At 45.1% G+C, this 18,283-nt stretch overlaps 1 protein-coding gene across 1 annotated transcript in view; it reads left to right on the top strand.

The window, feature by feature from the left end:
- epor (erythropoietin receptor) overlaps positions 1–17,024 on the top strand; it is a 35,512-nt gene extending 18,488 nt beyond the window's left edge. Inside the window, exons 4-8 of the mRNA XM_052041809.1 lie at positions 4,021–4,172; positions 5,473–5,626; positions 8,731–8,818; positions 10,255–10,342; positions 12,212–17,024. Coding sequence (XP_051897769.1) covers positions 4,021–4,172; positions 5,473–5,626; positions 8,731–8,818; positions 10,255–10,342; positions 12,212–12,982 — 1,253 coding nt within the window. The 3' untranslated portion in view covers positions 12,983–17,024. The remainder of the gene's footprint in view (positions 1–4,020; positions 4,173–5,472; positions 5,627–8,730; positions 8,819–10,254; positions 10,343–12,211) is intronic.
- Positions 17,025–18,283: the final 1,259 nt, after the last annotated feature.

Genomic DNA, 18,283 nt, shown 5'->3' with positions numbered 1-18,283 from the left:
AATGGTCATTGGTACATGTGCATCTGCAGAGATGTTACCTTGACTTTGAGATTAAAGACGTGTTGTCCAACAACATACAAAATCTTAACTTCATATAGCAAGTGACACAAAGAAACATTCTGAATGTTAATAAGTACAGAATCATAAAACATAGAACAATACATCACAGGAACAGGACCTTCGGCCCATAATGTCTGTGCTGAACACAATGACAAATTAAATTAAATCCCTTCTGCCTGCACATGATGCATATCCCTCCATTCCCTGCATGTTCATGTGTCTAACAGCCTCTTAAACACCACTGTCGTATCTGCCTCCACCATCACCCCTGGCAGCCCGTTCCAGGCACCCACCACTCTCCGTGTAAAAATCATTGAATGATTACTGCAGGGAGAGGAGGCTATTCGGCCTATTAAGTCTATAGTAGTTTACCCTCTCAGACTTATTCCTTTTATCCTGTCTGTCCCTCCCCAGCTCTCTGCAAATTAAACGAATGTGTTTTCTCACCTTCCAGATTGGATGAATGGTCTTTGACTTCAAACGTTAACTATGCTTCCTTCCCCACAGATGCTGCCCGACCTGCTGAGTGTTTCCAGCATTTTCTGTTTTTACTTCCGATTTGGAATACAGCCGCATTTTCACCCTGCTATAGGAAAGAGTGCAGAGGAGATTTATGAGGATGTTGCAGGGGCTCGCGGGACTGAGTTATGGAGAGGGGTTGGGACTTTTACATTGGAATGTAGGAGAATGAGGGGCGATCTTATGGAGGAGTATAAAATTATGAAGGGCATAGATAGGGTGAATGCACACAGTTTTTTTCCCAGGGTTGGGGAATCAAAAATGAGAGGGCACAGGTTTAAGGTGAGAGGGGACAGATTTAACGGGAACTTTTTCACCCAGAGGGTGGTCAGTGTGTGGAACGAGCTGCCAGAGCAAGTGGTTGAGGCAGGTACATTAACAACATTTAAAAGGCACTTGGACAGGTACACAGATAGGGAAGATTTAGAGGAATATGGACCAAATGCAGCCAAATGGGACTAACTTAGATGGGAATCCTGGATAGCATGGACAGGTTGGGCCAAAGGGCCTGTTTCCATGCACTCTATATGACTCCATTTGCAGTTTTTTTTTATTTCTATAAAGGGGCAATTCACCTGGTGCACCCCTGCTCTCTCTCTCTTGCCCTGACATCTTTTCTCCCTTTCAGACACTTCCTTTGTCTGGAACACTGCAATTGAACCCTCCACCACACCGCAGTTTTCAAACCCAAACTGCATGAAAGCGTTTCCTTGTCCCTTCTGATTCTTTAGCCGAACTCGTTATCCTGTATCCCCTGGTTCTTGAAGCTTCTGTTAATAGGAACAGTCTCCATCTACTCCATTGTGCCTTGCTGATTTTAAATTCCTCTTTCAGCTCCCTGCTCTATTCCAAGAACAATCCCCAGCTTTCTCCAGTCCACCCGCATAACAAAGGTTTTGATAAATCCCTTCTGCATCCTCTCCAAAGGCTACAGGTCTTCCAAAGGTGTGGAATCTGGAACTGGACACAACAATGCAGTTGTGATTGAGCCAGTGTTTTATAAAAGCTCATTAGGAATTCCTTACTCTTGTATTGTGTCTCTCTGTTTATACAGTGCAGTCCCACATGTCCCTCTGTACACCCCTGAGGGATCTCTTCACTGTCAGGGGTGGAATGTTGAACTGAGGTCCTACCTGTTCTCTCAGATGGGTGTAAAAGACCCCCTATCCGAAGAAAAACGGGATATTTGTTCTTCAATCAGTAGTACTGAAGGAGGGGATTTGGCTGATATCACATTGTTCTCGGTCAATGTATGTAGTACAGAAGTTGGCTGCCCTGTTTCTTACACTACAACCATTTATCATTGGTTATAAAATGCTTTGGAATGTGAAGAAAGCTGCAATAAAATGTAAATTCTTTCTTCGTTATGCAGACCCTGGTTTGTTTGTTTCAAAGGTCAATAAACCAAGAAACCATGCAGGGTTAGGATTGGATTTCAGTGAGAGAATGTCTGCTATAGTCATACAGCACAGAAACAGGCCCTTGGGCCCAACAGGTCCATGCCGACCTAGATACCCATCTAAGCCAGTCCCATTTGCCCACATTTGGCCCACATGCCTCTAAACCTTTCCTATCTATGTACCTGTCCAAGTGCCTTTTAAATGTTGTTAATGTACCTGCCTCAACCACTTCCTCTGGCAGCTCGTTCCACATACGGACCACCCTCTGGGTGAAAAAGCTGCCCCTCAGGTTCCTATCAAATCCCTCCCATCTCACCTTAAACCTATGCCCTCTAGTTCTTGAATCCCCAACAGCAATGGGCATTCACTCTATCTATGGCCCTCATGATTTATACACCTCTATAAGATCATTCCTCATTCTCCTACCCTCCAGTGAATAAAGTCCTAACCTAGTCAACCTCTCCCTGCAACTCAGTCCCGAGTCCCGGCAACATCCTCGTAAATCTTTTTGGCACTGTTTCCAGCATAAATCATGATAAAAAAATTATAAAATATACAGCATCTCTGGCATGAGAGTGGCCCAGTAGATGTAGACAGAGCTTTATAATGAATTAGTCATCTCCATTGTATGGAAAGTGGGAGTTAATCTGTGTTAGTTAATCAATGCAAATGGAGTGCATAATTACTCTGCTAATTGATTTAATTTTGGCATTCATTAATGAAGAATTTTGGACACATTGCAGTGAGGTGGGACATAACCAACAAAATATTTGTAGCGCTGGGTACAGACCTGGAGAAAGCCATTGCCACAACCCACTCAGGTCAAACAGTAGCCGAACTGTAGAATTTAGAAGATCTCATTGAAACCGAAGGTACTCACAGGGGTCAACAGGCTGGACACAGGGAGGATGCTTCCCCTGTTGTGGTGACGAGAACCAGGGCTCAGAAGAAGAAGGGTCAGCTATCTAGGACAAGATGAGAAGACATTTTTTCACTCAGAGGGCGGTGAATCTTTGGACTTCTCCATCCCGGAGTCAGTGGAGCTCAGTCATTGAGCTCATTCTAAACAGACATCAGTAGCTTTCTGGATTATATGGGAATGAAAGGATACGGGGATAGGGCACGAAAGAGGTGCTGAGGTGAGAGGTTGGCCATGGTCTTGGTGACCAGTGGAGCAGCCTTGAAGGGGCAAATGGCCGACTCCTGCTTCTTATTCTTCTGTTTTTATGATGCCGCGATCTTCCGTTGGGAAGTGTGTGGATCACCCGGTGGTTGTGCCCATGACCACTGACAATTCCCGACTGGAGGCTGAAGCGTAGACCTTCCGCACAGTAGAATGTGCACATGTGTGTGATCTTGTGCACATGTGCTTGTGTGTGCATGTGTGTGTGCGTCAGTATGTGTGTGTGCATTGTGTGTGTGTGTGTGTGTGTGTGTGTGCGCATTGTGTGTATGTGTGTGTATGTACATGTATGTATGTGTCAACACTGTGTATTTGCATACATGCACCTGCATGAATCTACTTGTGTTTGTGTGCATGTCTGCATGTCATGTGCAAAGGTATATATGTGTACACATTTGTGTATATCTGTTTGTTTACTTTTAACTATTTTCATAAATTTAATATTTTAACAAATTTTTTAACAATTTTAACATTTCAATGTTTTAATGCCGTGCATAACTTTGAATATTTGTCTAACTCAAAGGTATCCACACACATTTAATTTAAACAGCAGGTCTGAGAGCAGAGAGTTGAGGGTGGGGCCTCACCAGTTGTCAGCACATCTGGCCAGTTGCTCTGGCAGTGGTGCTGGCACTGAGCTCATACCGAAACGAAGAATGTTACACCATCTAATTCCTGGCCAATGTCACTGAGAATTCCCCGCTCCTCTGCAAATGCTGCCTTGCTTCCAACACCCACCTGACCCTCAGTTTCACACCTTCCTCTGAAGTCACACACTCGGCCCAGACCTCAGAGGCTGAAATGATCCAAGCACACAGACAGAAAGTTCTGAACTCTGACTTCTTCTTCTTCCCTCAGTTGTCTTGGATCCGCCGTCCAACATGACAGTCCGCCCGACCGGGAAACCCGGACAGCTTCACGTCAAGTGGTCACCGCCTCAGTTTAAATACCTGGAAAATTCCTTAATGTACGAAGTCAATTTTTCTTCAGCTGGTTCCAACATGCAGAAGGTAATGAAATGCACGATTCTATCCACGTGGCGAGGCGCTCACTTCACACACTCAAACCAATCACCAACTCTGGATATTGGTTTGTTCTCACTCCTGATTATTACCTGCTTTGAAGTATGTGCATGCACACACATGTACACACACCTGTGTGTGTGAGTGTGTGTGTGTGTGTGTCTGTGTGAGTGTATGTGTCTGAGCACATGTAAGTGTGTGAGTGTGTGTGTGTGTATAAGTGTATGTGTGTGAGTATGTGTGTAAGTGTGTGTGACTGTGTGTATGATTGTGTGTGTGAGGGTGTGTGTGTTTCTGTGTGAGAGTTTATGTGTCTCTGTGTGTCTCTCTATGTGAGAGCAGAGGTGAGTGCAGGATAATGAAAGAACTGTTTATGTATGGGGAACATTGACACCACTGTATGAGTCAGTGAGATGGAGAGAGAGGGAGGGGGACAGACCAAGATTCCAGCCACTGTTGAGAGCAGACAGTCCACAGAGAGCAAAGCAACAAGGTCCATTCTACAGGTGTATTTTAAAGAGCCTGTTGTAAACAGAGCTCACAATGTAACCTGCAGCAGCTTCTGATAAGACCAAGATGATTTCCGCATCAAGATGCAGTGTGCGGAGAAAGATCAGACAATGTAACTTATGAGCACTAAGTTAATCCATAAACATTGGAGGAAGCAACCAATGGTTCCATGTTGGTAATTGGTACATTGGTTTATCATTGTCACATGTATTGAGATACAGTGAAAAGCTTTTGTTTGCGTGCCATCCAGACAGATCATTCCATACATCAGTACATTGAGGTAGTACAAATGGAACAACAGAATGCAGAATATAGTGTTACAGTTACAGAGAAAGTGCAGTGCAGGCAGACAAATAAAGTGCAAGGGTCACAACGAGGTAGAATGGGAGGTCAAGAGTTCATCTTTATCATACAAGAGGTCCATTCAAGAGTCTTATAACAGCGGGATAGAAGCTGCCTTGAGCCTGGGGGTACGTGCTTTCAATCTTTGTATCTTCTGCCCAATGGGAGGGGGGAGAAGAGAGAATGTCCGGGGTGGTGGGATCTTTGATTATGCTGGCTGCTTTCCTGAGGCAGCGAGAAGTGTAGAGAGTCCATGGAGGGGAGGCTGGTTTTCGTCATAGACTGCCTGGGACTAGCAGTGTCGCATTGTGTAGCCACCTCTGTTCTACTGATACGTTACTGAATATGTGAATCTCACAAACTACTGCATGAGTGAGTGTTGTGAACCAGGTCGTCAGGCAACATATATCTCAATAACTTTCCGCCATCTGTGTAGGTGGAGATTGTCAAAGGGAAAACAGAGTGTGTCATTCTGAAGCTCAAATCACAAACGGAATACCTTGTCAGTATCCGTGCAAAGCCAGATGGACTCTCCATGGATGGATACTGGACTGCGTGGTCCAAACCGGTGTCAGCTTTTACAGATTCAGGTATTGGAATCATCTCTGGGCATCTGACATGTTCTCCTGCTTGGCAGAGGGAAGGCTGTGGGGTTGGATTACTTTTAGTAACATGTTAAAGAGACAAAGACCTTTCTCGTTTCCCGCCCAGAAGTCTACCAGAGCAGGTCAAGTCTCAGGACTTGACTTTACGCATTATCGTGGGTGACGCTTCACTGAACCATTCAGGAATTGCTACCGCAAGGACGCTTTCAAGGGGATCCTAGATAAGTCCACCAGCGAGAGAGAGCAGGCTTCAGTTAAGAAGGGTGCGAATGAATTTGTTCGCACCAAAAGCACCAGCATAGGCTAGGTGGGCTCAATGGCCTGATTCTCCACTGAACCTTCCGTAGCAACATCAGAAAGAGAGCATGAATAGACCATCATGCCTGAAACATTGTCAAGTATGAAATTCCAAGTAGGAATGGGCTTGGGAGTTATCGAATTAGGGTCTAGGTTATTTGTTTTTCTTGTAGTTTTAGTTTTCTTTTTGTTTGCTTATATAACCACTTATTTCTAAGTTTTTAGTAACTTGTAGTATAGTTGGCTCTGTATTTCTGTATTTCTGTATTTTCTTTGTAAGACTGAGGTGTTGTGACAGTGTAACACAGACAGTACTTTTCCACTGACTGCCTTATCATCAGAAGATCCCCTTATCTCTGACCAGTTTAGATTGGTCTGCAGTATAAATGGAGAGCAAGTTCTTTGTTACTTCGTTTTACTTGCCTTACTTTCTGTTACAAGCTGACACTGCCTGACCTATACTTTGATGAACGTCCAGTAAAATGGCTGTAATCGTAAGATTTGTGTGTCATTCTTGACTTCTGAAGAACCTTCTGGACAACATCACCTCCAGATCTTACAGAATCAAACAGAATCAGAATCAGAATCAGGTTTATTATCACTGACATATGTCGTGAAGTTTGTTGTTTTGTGGCAGCAGTACAGTGCAAGACATAAGAATTACTATAAGTTACAAAAATAAATAAATAGTGCAAAAGAGGGATAACGAGGCAGTGTTCATGGGTTCATGGACCGTTCAGAAATCTGATGGCGGAGGGGAAGAAGCTCGATGGCGGGGAGGGTTGTGTCCATGATGGAGCTGGCTGAGTCTACAACCCTCTGCAGCCTCTTTCGATCCTGTGCATTGGAGCCTCCATGCCAGGTGCTGATGCAACCAGTCAGAATGCTCTCCACCGTACATCTGTAGAAATTTGCAAGAGTTTTTGGTGACATACCGAATCTCCTCAAACTCCTAACAAAGTAGAGCTGCTGGCGGGCATCAATCTTCGTGATTGCATCAATGTGTTGGGCCCAGGACAGATCCTCTGAGATGTTTACACCCAGGAACTTGAAGCTGCTCACCCTTTCCACCGCTGACCCCTCAGTGAGGACTGGTGTGTGTTCTCCCGACTTCCCCTTCCTGAAGTCCACAATCAGTACCTTGTTCTTGCTGACGTTGAGTGTGAGGTTGTTGTTACGACACCACTCAACCAGCCTGTCTATCTCACTCCTGTACGCCTCCTCATCGCCATAACAGTTCAGTACAGGTGACCTCTGTGTATCAGAGGTTTGCGTTCCCAGAAAACCGTTCAGGTCACGACTTTCCGGAAAGTGAAGCCGCATCATCTGCACATGCATCAAGGAACCCGAATTGAAAAAAGAAATTGGCAGGTAAGTTTGATGAGAGTGAATTTATGACAGTGATTTGTGAATTCTATAGGGGCGAATTTCCATTACCTGAACTGCAGTAACATGGGGTTCCCTGTAATAACCCAACACTTACAACAGAATATCACTCACATTGTACTGTGAGTTGCATCATTATTTTCAACAGTGATGGGAACTTTCTCATTCAGGCATTGCTGCCGAGGACAGTGTTTACTGCCTGTCTCTGGATGCTTGCTGGGCCATCCAGGTTCAGTGCCAGCAGTGAGGAGTCAGCCACCTAACTCGGGGTCTGGATTTGGATAGGGAGCTCAGACTGGAGAAGGACAGAAGACTCCCTTCCCTGATGGATATTAGTGACCCTGATACAGTTTGAACCACAATCCAGACACCACTGTGACAGTTTTGTTTAATTTAATCCATCATTGAGGACCTCACCATCCGGGTCTTCTGGTTACTTCCACCGGGGAGGAGGTACAGGAGCCTGAAGACCCACACTCAATGATTCAGGAACAGCTTCTTAAGATAAGATAAAATATCTTTATTAGTCACATGTACATCAAAACACACAGTGAAATGTACCTTTTGCATAGAGTGTTCTGGGGGCAGCCCGCAAGTGTCGTCACGCTTCCAGCGCCAACATAGCATGCCCACAGCTTCCTAACCCGTACGCCTTTGGAATGTGGGAGGAAACCGGAGCACCCGGAGGAAACCCACGCAGACACAGGGATAACGTACAAATTCCTTACAGACAGTGGTAGGAATTGAACCCGGGTCACTGACGCTGTCATAGCGTTACGCTAACCACTGCACTACCATGCCTGCCCGTCCGCCATCAGATTTCTGAACGGTCCATGAACCCATGAACACCACCTCCTTTGTCTTTCATATTATTTATTTATTTTGTAATTTATAATACACTTTATGTCTTATTTTTGCCGCAAAACAACAAATATTCACGTTGTAGAGGTCAGTGATAATAAATCTGATTCTGATTTTAAATCGATTTGATCACAAATTTAAATTCCTGGTGGGATTTGAACTCTGCCTTCTGATCGCTGGGTCGGATCCCTTGATTACTTGGGTCATGATCTAACCAGCATACTACATTTCCCCTGGCTGGTGCTGGGGGAAGGGGGATGATGTGGGGTGAGTGGATGGAGGGAGGGCGATCGGGGGGCTGGTCAGAGTGATGTGGTGAGAGGGTTTGGGAGGACAGGGTGGGAGGTATTTGGGGGAATGGGATGTGGAGGGTGGGGTTAGCATCCTGAGTTGGCGTAGGATAGGGTTGGGATGCGGTGGGAAATGCTAAAGGAGGGGTGTGTCGTAGATGGTGTCGGAGGCTGAGAGGGCAAAAGGAAGGTCACAGAGCCGATGAACCATGGGCTGAGCAGCAAACCTTCACACACTGCATTTCTGTCTTCCAGACCTGGATCCACTGATTGTGAGCCTGACTTCGGTCCTCATCCTGATCACTGCATTGCTGTTACTGACGATTATCCTCACCCACCGCAGGTATTCCCCCGATCGGCTGGCGCAGTTAAAGATTTTTCTCTGTTATGTTTGTTGCCCAGGGCAAGCACAGTAGTGTAACTGTCAGCGTGACGCTATTACAGTGCCAGCGACCCGGGTTCAATTCCGGCCGCTGTCTGTAAGGAGTTTGTACATTCTCCCCGTGTCTGCGTGGGTTTCCTCCGGGTGCTCCGGTTTCCTCCCACACTCCAAAGACATACGGGTTAGGAAGTTGCGGGCATGCTATGTTGGCGCTGGAAGCGTGGCGACACTTGCGGGCTGCACCCAGAACACTCTACGCAGAAGATGCATTTCACTGTGTGTTTCACTATACATGGGATTAATAAAGATATCTTATCTTAAACATGCAGACGTTAGACAAGCTAGGCATACTGTTCATGGGTTAACATTGCCTCTGAGTTAGAAAGTGACAAGGTCGTGTTCCAGAGAGAATGATTTCAGCTGCTTCAGTCTATCCACATGACTAATCCCTGGAGTCACCGGGGTAACCCTCTCTATACCTTGTGTGAGGTCTTCAGATCTTTCTTAGCATGTGGTGTCCAGAACTGGACACAATGCTCCAATTCTCGCTAAACCTGTGATTTATAAAGCCGATCAAAACTTCCTTGCTCTTGTATTCACTGCCTCTATTCACATCGTTCTGTGTGCTTTTTAACCATTTCTGCAGCTCTCCCTGCCACTTTCAATGATTCACTCACTTATATTCAGGAACAGTTTCTTCCCCTCTGCCATCAGATTTCTGAACAGTCTATGAATCCATGAACATGACCTCATTATTCCTTTTCTTTGCACTATTTATTTATTTTTGTAATTGATAGATTTTTGTCTTTGCACTGTACTGCTGCCGCAAAACAACACACTTCAGTGATCATAAATCTGATTCTGAATTCTGAATTCTGACCCCTCTGTCCAAATACCCCTTTAGGATAGCAAACAATCTGCTGGAGGAACTCAGCAGGTCGAGCAGCACCTGTGGGGGGAAAATAATTGTCAAAGTTTCGGGTTGAAACCCTGCACCGGTCCTGAAATGTTGACAATTCCTCTCCCCCCACAGATGCTGCTCGACCCGCTGAGTTCCTCCAGCATTTTGTTTGTTGCTCCAGATTCCAGCATCTGCGGCCTCTTGTATCTCCTGTGTACTTTAAAGATGCTCCACTTTACATCTCTTTTTGTTTCAGTAACATTGACGTCAAATTTAGAGTACCGATAAATGGCTCTTCTTCATTTCTGAAAGCAGAATTAAATATTATTGTGGGGGGGGGGGGTGTTGAACTAGTTCATGGGCTCTGTGATTGTGTCCTTTCATCGCTAGGCCCAGGGTTCAGCTGAGGGAGCACAAAGACAACAGTGAAAACCTTTGAAGACAAATTAAACTTTTACCGCAGTTCAACACTTAACTGGATCCTTTTCATTTACAGGATGATAAAGAAAACTGTCTGGCCGCTGATTCCTTCCCCGGAGAACATGTTCGATGGACTTTTCACTGTATACCAGGGAAACTTCCAGGTAAACCAGATTGTTATTAAGCGATCCAATACCAGAGGGCATGCATTTACAGTGAGAGGGGGTAGGTTCAGAGGAGGCGTGAGTTTTTTACTCAGAGTGGTGGATGCCTGGAATGTGTTGCCTGGTGGTGTGGTGGAGGCAAATTCATTGGGGGCTTTTAAGAGGGGCTTGGATGGGCACCTGAATGAGAGGAAAGTGGAGGGATATGGGTATTCTGCAGCTCGGAGGGATTAGCTATGTCGGCACAACATTGTGGGCCGAAGGGCCTATTCTGTGCTATGTTCTATGTAAGTGTTGGCTTATTACCTCTGCACTCACGGTAATTCAATCATTGAATGTTTTGGAAAATATTAATGGAAAAGCCCTTCCTTCTTTCACTGGGATTTGCGTTGAAATGGGTTTCCCCGGCTGCCTCTGGTACTTCTTCAAGCTTGACATTAATCATCCCCGTTACAGGAAAGATGTGGAGGCTTTGGAGAGGGTGCAGAGGAGGTTCACCAGGACGCTGCCTGGATTAGAGTGTATGAGCTGGAAGGAGAAGTTGGACAAACCTGGGTTGTTTTCTCCTGAACATCGGAGGCTAGGGGGAGACCTGACTGAGCTTCATAAAATTATGAAAGGCATAGATAGGGTAGACAGTTAGAATCTTTTTTTTTCCAGGGTAGTGATGTCAAATACGAGAGGACGTATTTGTGAGAGGGGGAATCTTTCTAGAATTTACCTTAAGTCTATTTCTCCCTACTTATGAACCTCTCTGCTAAAAGTCATAGAATCATTCAGCATGGAAACAGGCCCTTCGGCCCAACGAGTCACACTGACCATTAAGAATTCGACAGTCATCCACACTAATCCCATTTTATTCTCTCCACACTCCCTGTTCACCCAAGTCAAGTTTATTGTCATGGGCACAAGAACGGTGAGGTACAGGTACAATGAGAAACTTGCTTGCAGCAGCATCACAGGCATGTAGGTACAGGCAACACACAGAACATAAATTATACACGGATTATACCACACAGCGAAAAAAGACTGTGTAAAAACAAGTGAAAATAAAAACAGACACAATCAAAGAGAAAGACAAGTCTATAGTACTCTGTCTAGGCCTCTCATAATCTTATACAGTTCAAATCAAATCTGGAAAACAACTTCCCTCTGGACAGTTTCTGCTTCTATCTCAAACTGTTCAGTCCTGACAATAATATCATCGATCTCCTCTGCACGATCCTCAGGTAGAGTGGTGTAGCTAGTTACATTCTTCATCTGGACTGGAAAGAAAGAGGGGAGATAGCCGGTATAAAGTGGTGAGCGGAAGGGGTGGAGCAGGATCTGACACCTGACAGGTGAGTCCAGGTGAAGGGAGGAAGACCCCCCTCACCTGGATCCACCTATCACCTGCCAGATCTTGCTCCACCCCTTCCCCCACCTCTTTATACCGGCTACCTCCCCTCTTTCTTTCCCGTCCAGATTTCTCGACCCGAAACGTCAACTGTCCATTTCCCTCCATAGATGCTGCCTGACCCGCTGAGTTCCTCAGCACTTTGTGTGTTGCTCCAGGTTCCAGCACTACAGTCTCTGGTGTCTCTAGCCAGGTACACTGTTCAGTCACTGCGGCCCAGCTCATGTTTTTTACAGTTGCAATTTGACCTCCTTGTTCTCTGTCCATTATTCTTGTGGATAACCATACTGTTTACAACCTACTTTCTCTGTAACACTATATTCTGCACTCTGTTAATGCTTTTCCTTTGTACTACCTCGATGTACTGATGTGATGAAATGATCTGTATGGATGGCACGTAAAACAAAGTTTTTCACTGTACCTCGGTACATGTGACAACAGTAAAATTTACCAATTTACCAATTTATTTGCAGGAGTGGCTTGGCCGAGGCAATGTACATGTCTGCTGGAACCTCCAGTTCTTCAGCACTGATGAACCACCCACAGCCCTGGAGGTCTTGTCCGAGATAAAGACCTTCCCGCCAGGCTTGGTGAGGAACAAGCATCAGGAAATCTTCCAAGAAGAACAGAGGTCCCTGATGAGCGGATCAGGTGCCTTCAAGCTGCAGCAAGAATGGGCGCCATTGGACGAGAGCAAGTCACCTGACGACTTGCAGTCACAAGCCAACACCAGGGAGTCCTATGTTGTCCTGAATCAGAATATTTTGCTCAATAACGACTTCCTTTCTGACACGCACAGTTTCACTCACAGCAGCAACGATGTCTCAGAGGAAGAGATGCCTTTGCAGTTGCTGTTTTGGAGTCCTGGAATGAAGCATCAGAACAAGACTTCACCTGAAGAGGGGGAAGAAAACTTTGTGTTTCATGACTCAATGTCACAGCAGTCCTCACAGTCAAGTGGGATCGGCTGTGAAAGCCCAGCATCAATTGGAGCTTTTGACTATGCCAAATGTGACCCTAGTGGACAATTGCTGTACCCAACTCCCTCGGAGGCTGTTCCGGAGAACAACACAAGTTATCCGTACCTTCTAATGCTGGACTCTGGGGTTTCTACTGGCTTCAGCCTAACTGACTTTCCAACATTCATTAGTAGAGCCAACACAGGTATTTACACAAATCTCTGCAAAAGGGAAGGCCTCCGTGAGAACATTCCTGCCTCAGATATCCTCCACATAGAAGTCTAAGGTCATGCGTCGTGGAAAGTTCCTGTATTTGGGAAAAGGAAGGCTGAACTGCAGTTAAAATCCTACTGTTGGTACTTAAGGCTTTATCATGTAGATTGCATCACAAGTTTCATTTGGGCTGTAAGAGTGAAGCAGACAAATTAACTTGATGCGCAGGGTTAAGAAACCAATGGGGCTCACAGAGGAACAACTGCTACTATGGGCAACATCTGCTCAGACCCAGCACCTTCCCAAGATAACACCAAAGAAACAGACTACTCAACCCAAGTCAGTGCACCAAGTTGGAGATTGTAGCAAGGCAGAATATCCGAGCGATATTGATTGTGAAGGAGTAGATCTTCATGTGTTTGATTTCATGAGGAATTTCAAGGTGATAGATGGGCAAGTAGCTGGCAAGCCAAGAATAAGGGTATAGGTTGGATATGCACAGTCTGGGGAAAGAACATGACCAGTCGATTTGGACCGTACACTTCCAGAGAGAAACTATGTCACTTAACTATCAGTACTCCTGACTTATCCCTTGGAATGCATGATGTTCTTTCAGATAAGAAAGTGGATGAGTTTGCTTATACAATAACACCTATCAGATTATAAGACATAAGACATAGGAGCAGAATTAGGCCATTCGGCCCATCGAGCCTGCTCCACCATTGGATCATGGCTGATTTATTTTTCCCTCTCAACTCCATTCTCCTGCCTTCTCCCAGTAACCTTTGACACCCTTACCAATCAAGAACCTATCAACCTCCACTTTAAGTATACCAAGTGACTTGGTCTCCACAGCCGTCTGTGGCAATGAATTCCACAGTTTCACCACCCTCTGGCTAAAGAAATTCCTTCTCATCTCTGTTCTAAAGGGACGTCCTTCAATTCTGAGGCTGTGCCCTCGGATCCTAGACTCTCCCACTGATGGAAACATCCTCTCCACGTCCACTCAATCCAGGTCTTTCAATGTAGTGTCGTGTGCAAGGGCTAAAGATGGAAGGGGTTCAACTGTTAGGTGAACTTACATCAATGACGTGAAATGGTTCAATCTGCTTATAAACTGTATGAGCAGCCTCAACTAAAAAAGATTACTTAGCGATTACACAGCTGGGGTAACACCACCCTGACACCTTACACCAAGAAAATTACAAAATAAATAAATAGTGCAAAATGCAAGGAATAATAAGGTAGTTTTTATGGGTTCGTGGACCATTCAGAAATCTGATGGTGGAGGGGAAGAAGCTGTTTCTGAAATGTTGAGTGTGGGTCCTCAGGATCCTGTACCTCCTCCTCGATGGTAGTAACGAGAAGAGGGCATATCCCAGATGGTGAAGGTCCTTAGTGATGGATGCTGCCTTCTTGAGGCATTGCCTCTTGAAGATGTCCTCGATGGTGGGGAGGGTTGTGCCCGTGATGGAGCTGGCTGAGTCTACAACCCTCTGTAGCCTCTTTTGATCCTGTGCATTGGAGCCTCCATACCGGGCGGTGATGCAACCGGTCAGAATGCTCTCCACCGTACAGCTATAGAAATATGCAAGAGTCTTTCGTGACATACCAAATCTCCTCAAATTCCTAATGAAATAGAGCCACTGGTATGCCTTCTTTTTGATTGTATCAACGTGTTGGGCCCAGGGTAGATCCTCCGAGATGTTGTTCCGAATGAGGCAGTTAAAAGTCAACCATGCTGGTGGGTCTGGATTCACGTATAGCTCTGACTGGGCAAAGACAGCAGGTTGCTCCCTCTTCTCTTGCTTCCAGGGACGGAGATGGGTTTTTAGAACAAGCTGGTAGTTCCATAGTTACCATTACTGAGTTTCCATCGCTACCATCACCCTTCATTTTTTTAAATTAATTGAATTTAAATTTCTCAGATTCAAGGTTGGGAATTAATTTCATGACACAGTGCCAATGGACCAGAACCTTGGTGCTGTTTGACTAACTTTGCCTTAGTTTGGGCCCACAGTGCTAAACATGCCTTGGTGGCAAGCACTCTCGCCTCTGCGCCAGAAGGTTGTGAGTTCCATACCCAACTCTGGAGGATGGAACATGCCCCAGCGCAGTATTCATGAGCAAAGAGCCACCAAAACATGCACAAAAGCCTGGCCTCTGCCATGCTGGCTCGACAAGAAACAAGCCAACTTCTGAAAGTCCCAGAGATAAAACTGTGACCAAAAACAAGACCTGTAATACCCAGGAGACCGCTCGATCACACCGCCTTTACAGATCCTCACAACTGGCATCAGCTCTACCACCTCAGGAAGAAACTATCATCAACACAATTTGGAAACTCACCTCATCTGTAAGGGGAGCATAGACTCCGACTCACCCTCCACCAACACCTGCCTCCACCAACATCAACACGTTACAACAAGGAACCCCTCCACTCTGCCCTGGTATCATCCACACCTCGTCTAGTGGTATCCAGCTGAACCCCATGTAGAATCATCACTGGAAAGCACTTACTGACATCAACACCCCTGTACCCAGTGCTTTGGAAGATCACAAATATACAGACTTCAGGGAATCCAAAGACAATGTACAAGAAGTCTCTCTTAAATCTAGAAGGTTATTGAGCAGACCATGATGGCCAATGTCATTTGCTCTGGAAGACCTGCTGCCCAACAAGTGGATTCCCCATGGAAACCCCCCACAGCAGAACATGAAGGATCAAGTCTCCCTGACAAGAGCTGGACAATCATCTGTTGCACCTGAACCGTCCATGGTGTGTGAGCTTCAAAATGGAAAGCCAACCGTCGTGTGACCTCAGAGCTCCAGGTCAGAACAAGGGAGCAGATCATCAAACCTGCAACTTGCAGGTAGTACTGATGTTGTTACACCAGAAACCCTGATCTGGAATGCCTGCCTTGGACAAACAAGGAGATGGAAATGGAGGAGGGGAGTTGGGAGGGGAACTAAAAGATGGTGAGGCCAGAAGTAACCTCGAATGGCTCAAGTTCAAGTTCAAGTTTATTGTTGTCATAAGCGTACATACCCAGGGTACAAAGACCATGAAAATTAGTCTTCTGCAGCAACAGCTCGTTATATTACATCACAAGGACAAACATAGGTTAACATAAACTTAAGTTAACATAAATTATACGTAACTTACACAACTAAATGAACATAACAACACTAGTGCAAAATTGAGAGAGAGAAAAATATAGTGGGAGGTTGTGTTAAGGTTTTTCATGTCAGTTCAAGAACCTTATGCCAATGGGGAAGAAGCTGTCACTGAACCTCGAGGTGAAGTTATAGAACAATTGGGTTTTTGCATTAACTGTGTGGTAGGTGGACAGTTTATCAGTTGTAAAAGTGGTGTCATGTTGAAGACCAGACAATATCAGTAAGGAGTGTGTGTTGATGGATAGGGGAACACTGCACTCTTTGCATCTTCACACACCCATGCACTAGTTTCTAAGAAATTTAAGGGGGCCTGCTTGGAGTCGTCAGTGCTTTCAATTAATATATTTCTCCACTGGGTGCCTGCCATGCTTGTCTGCTTGACATTAACGCAGAGGCCACAGTAGAGACAGAAAGTGCTGACCATGATTTTGCATTGTCGGAGGGGAGACATCTACGTGAGTTCATGGCGAGTGCGAGCAGCAGTGTCCCATTCAGGCAACTTAAATCCCCATCGAGTTTGCCACAGCAACTTAGTGCAGTTGTAGAGTGCATTGCTCTCACCACAGAACTGCCTGTTTGCCAACCTGGCAGAAGCCTGAAGTCCCACACCACCAGGTTCAAGAGCAGCTATTTCCCTTCAACCATTTGGTCTTGAACCAACTTTCCACTACAATGGATTTTGGCTTTTTTTTTGTTCTATTTGTGTTCTTTCTGGTGTAATTTATGTTTACTTTATGTTTTTCTTGTGAATGTTGTGTATCTGATGCTTTGTGCCTGTGATGCTGCTGCAAGTAAGTTTTTCATTGCACCTGTGCACACATGGACTTGTGCAGATGACAATAACTTGACTTTCAACTAATTTGGAATTGTGGGCTTCAGGTCAAAGTCAAAGTTGAGTTTATTGTCAGATGCACAAGTCCATGTGTGCACAGGTGCAATGAAAAACTTACTTGCAGCAGCATCACAGGCACAGAGCATCAGATAAGCAGCATTCACGAGAAAAACATAAATTAAACATAAATTATACACAATTTTTACAAGAAAGAACACAAATAGAACAAAATAAAATGAAGTCCATTTTAGTGCAAAGTGATCAAAGTGGCCATAGTGTTGCTAAACTGTAGTGATTAGGGTTTTGCCGGTTGGTTCAAGAACCAAATGGTTGAAGGGAAGGAGCTGTTCCTGAACCTGGTGGTGTGGGACTTCAGGCTTCTGTACCTCCTGCCTGATGGTAGCTGCGAGAAGATGGCGTGGCCCGGATGGTGGGGATGATAGATGTTGCCTTCTTGAGACAGCGCCTCCTGTAGATAGTACCAATGGTGGGGAGGGATGTGCCTGCGATGTACTGGGCTGAGTCCACTACTCTCTGCATTCTTACATTGTTGTGCATTGGAATTGCCATACCAGACCATGATGCAGCCAGTCAGAATACTTTCAACAGTACATCTATAGAAGTTTGTCGGAGTGTTCGGTGACATGCTAAATCTCCTTAACCTTCAAAGAAAGTAAAGACGCTGGCACGCCATCCTTGTGATTGCATCTATGTGCTGGGCCCAGGACAGTTTTCTGACAGCTCACCCTATCCTGAGCTTGACAAGCAGGCTGAATAAGCTGGGAACCTTAACTGTGTTTCATGTTTCACAGCACCTCACAAACATCTGCATGAGAAGTTCCTCCAGAGGGGAAGAATGAGGCGTTAAATTTTGAGGTTGAGGAACTGAAACAAAAGCGATGAATTCTTGCAGCATCAAACAAGATCTTTTGCAAATTTGATTCCACGGGTAAAGTGTTTTTCCCATCTATTGGGTGGGGTGGATGTGGTTTGGGGGGGGATCTCTTTTACAGCAATAGAATACTTCGTGTTCTGTCCTTCTTGCTAAACATGGTGGAATGCCAGAGTAACACTGCCACGAACCTAGGAGCAGATGCTTTGGTGAGGTACTGTTCAACCTTATTGAAATGACATTACATTTTCCATTTGTTACTCATAGTCACTTGATCTGAAGTGCACATTACTGTAAGATGTAACAACTGATCAATGTAAGCATTTTATTCTTACAGAATGTATTTTCTTACCTTGCTAAAATGTTGTAAATATTTTTTGCAACCATCTCCTGCACCTTATTTTGGGCAGGTATTTTTTTATAAATAAACTGAGATTGATTTATTTTACATCTTTGTCCTTCTTTGAAT

The sequence above is a fragment of the Pristis pectinata genome, chromosome 31 (genome assembly GCF_009764475.1).
Source record: "Pristis pectinata isolate sPriPec2 chromosome 31, sPriPec2.1.pri, whole genome shotgun sequence".
Classification (NCBI taxonomy): domain Eukaryota; kingdom Metazoa; phylum Chordata; class Chondrichthyes; order Rhinopristiformes; family Pristidae; genus Pristis; species Pristis pectinata.
Note: the sequence above shows the minus strand (reverse complement) of the source record. Positions and strands in the feature narration are given on the sequence as shown.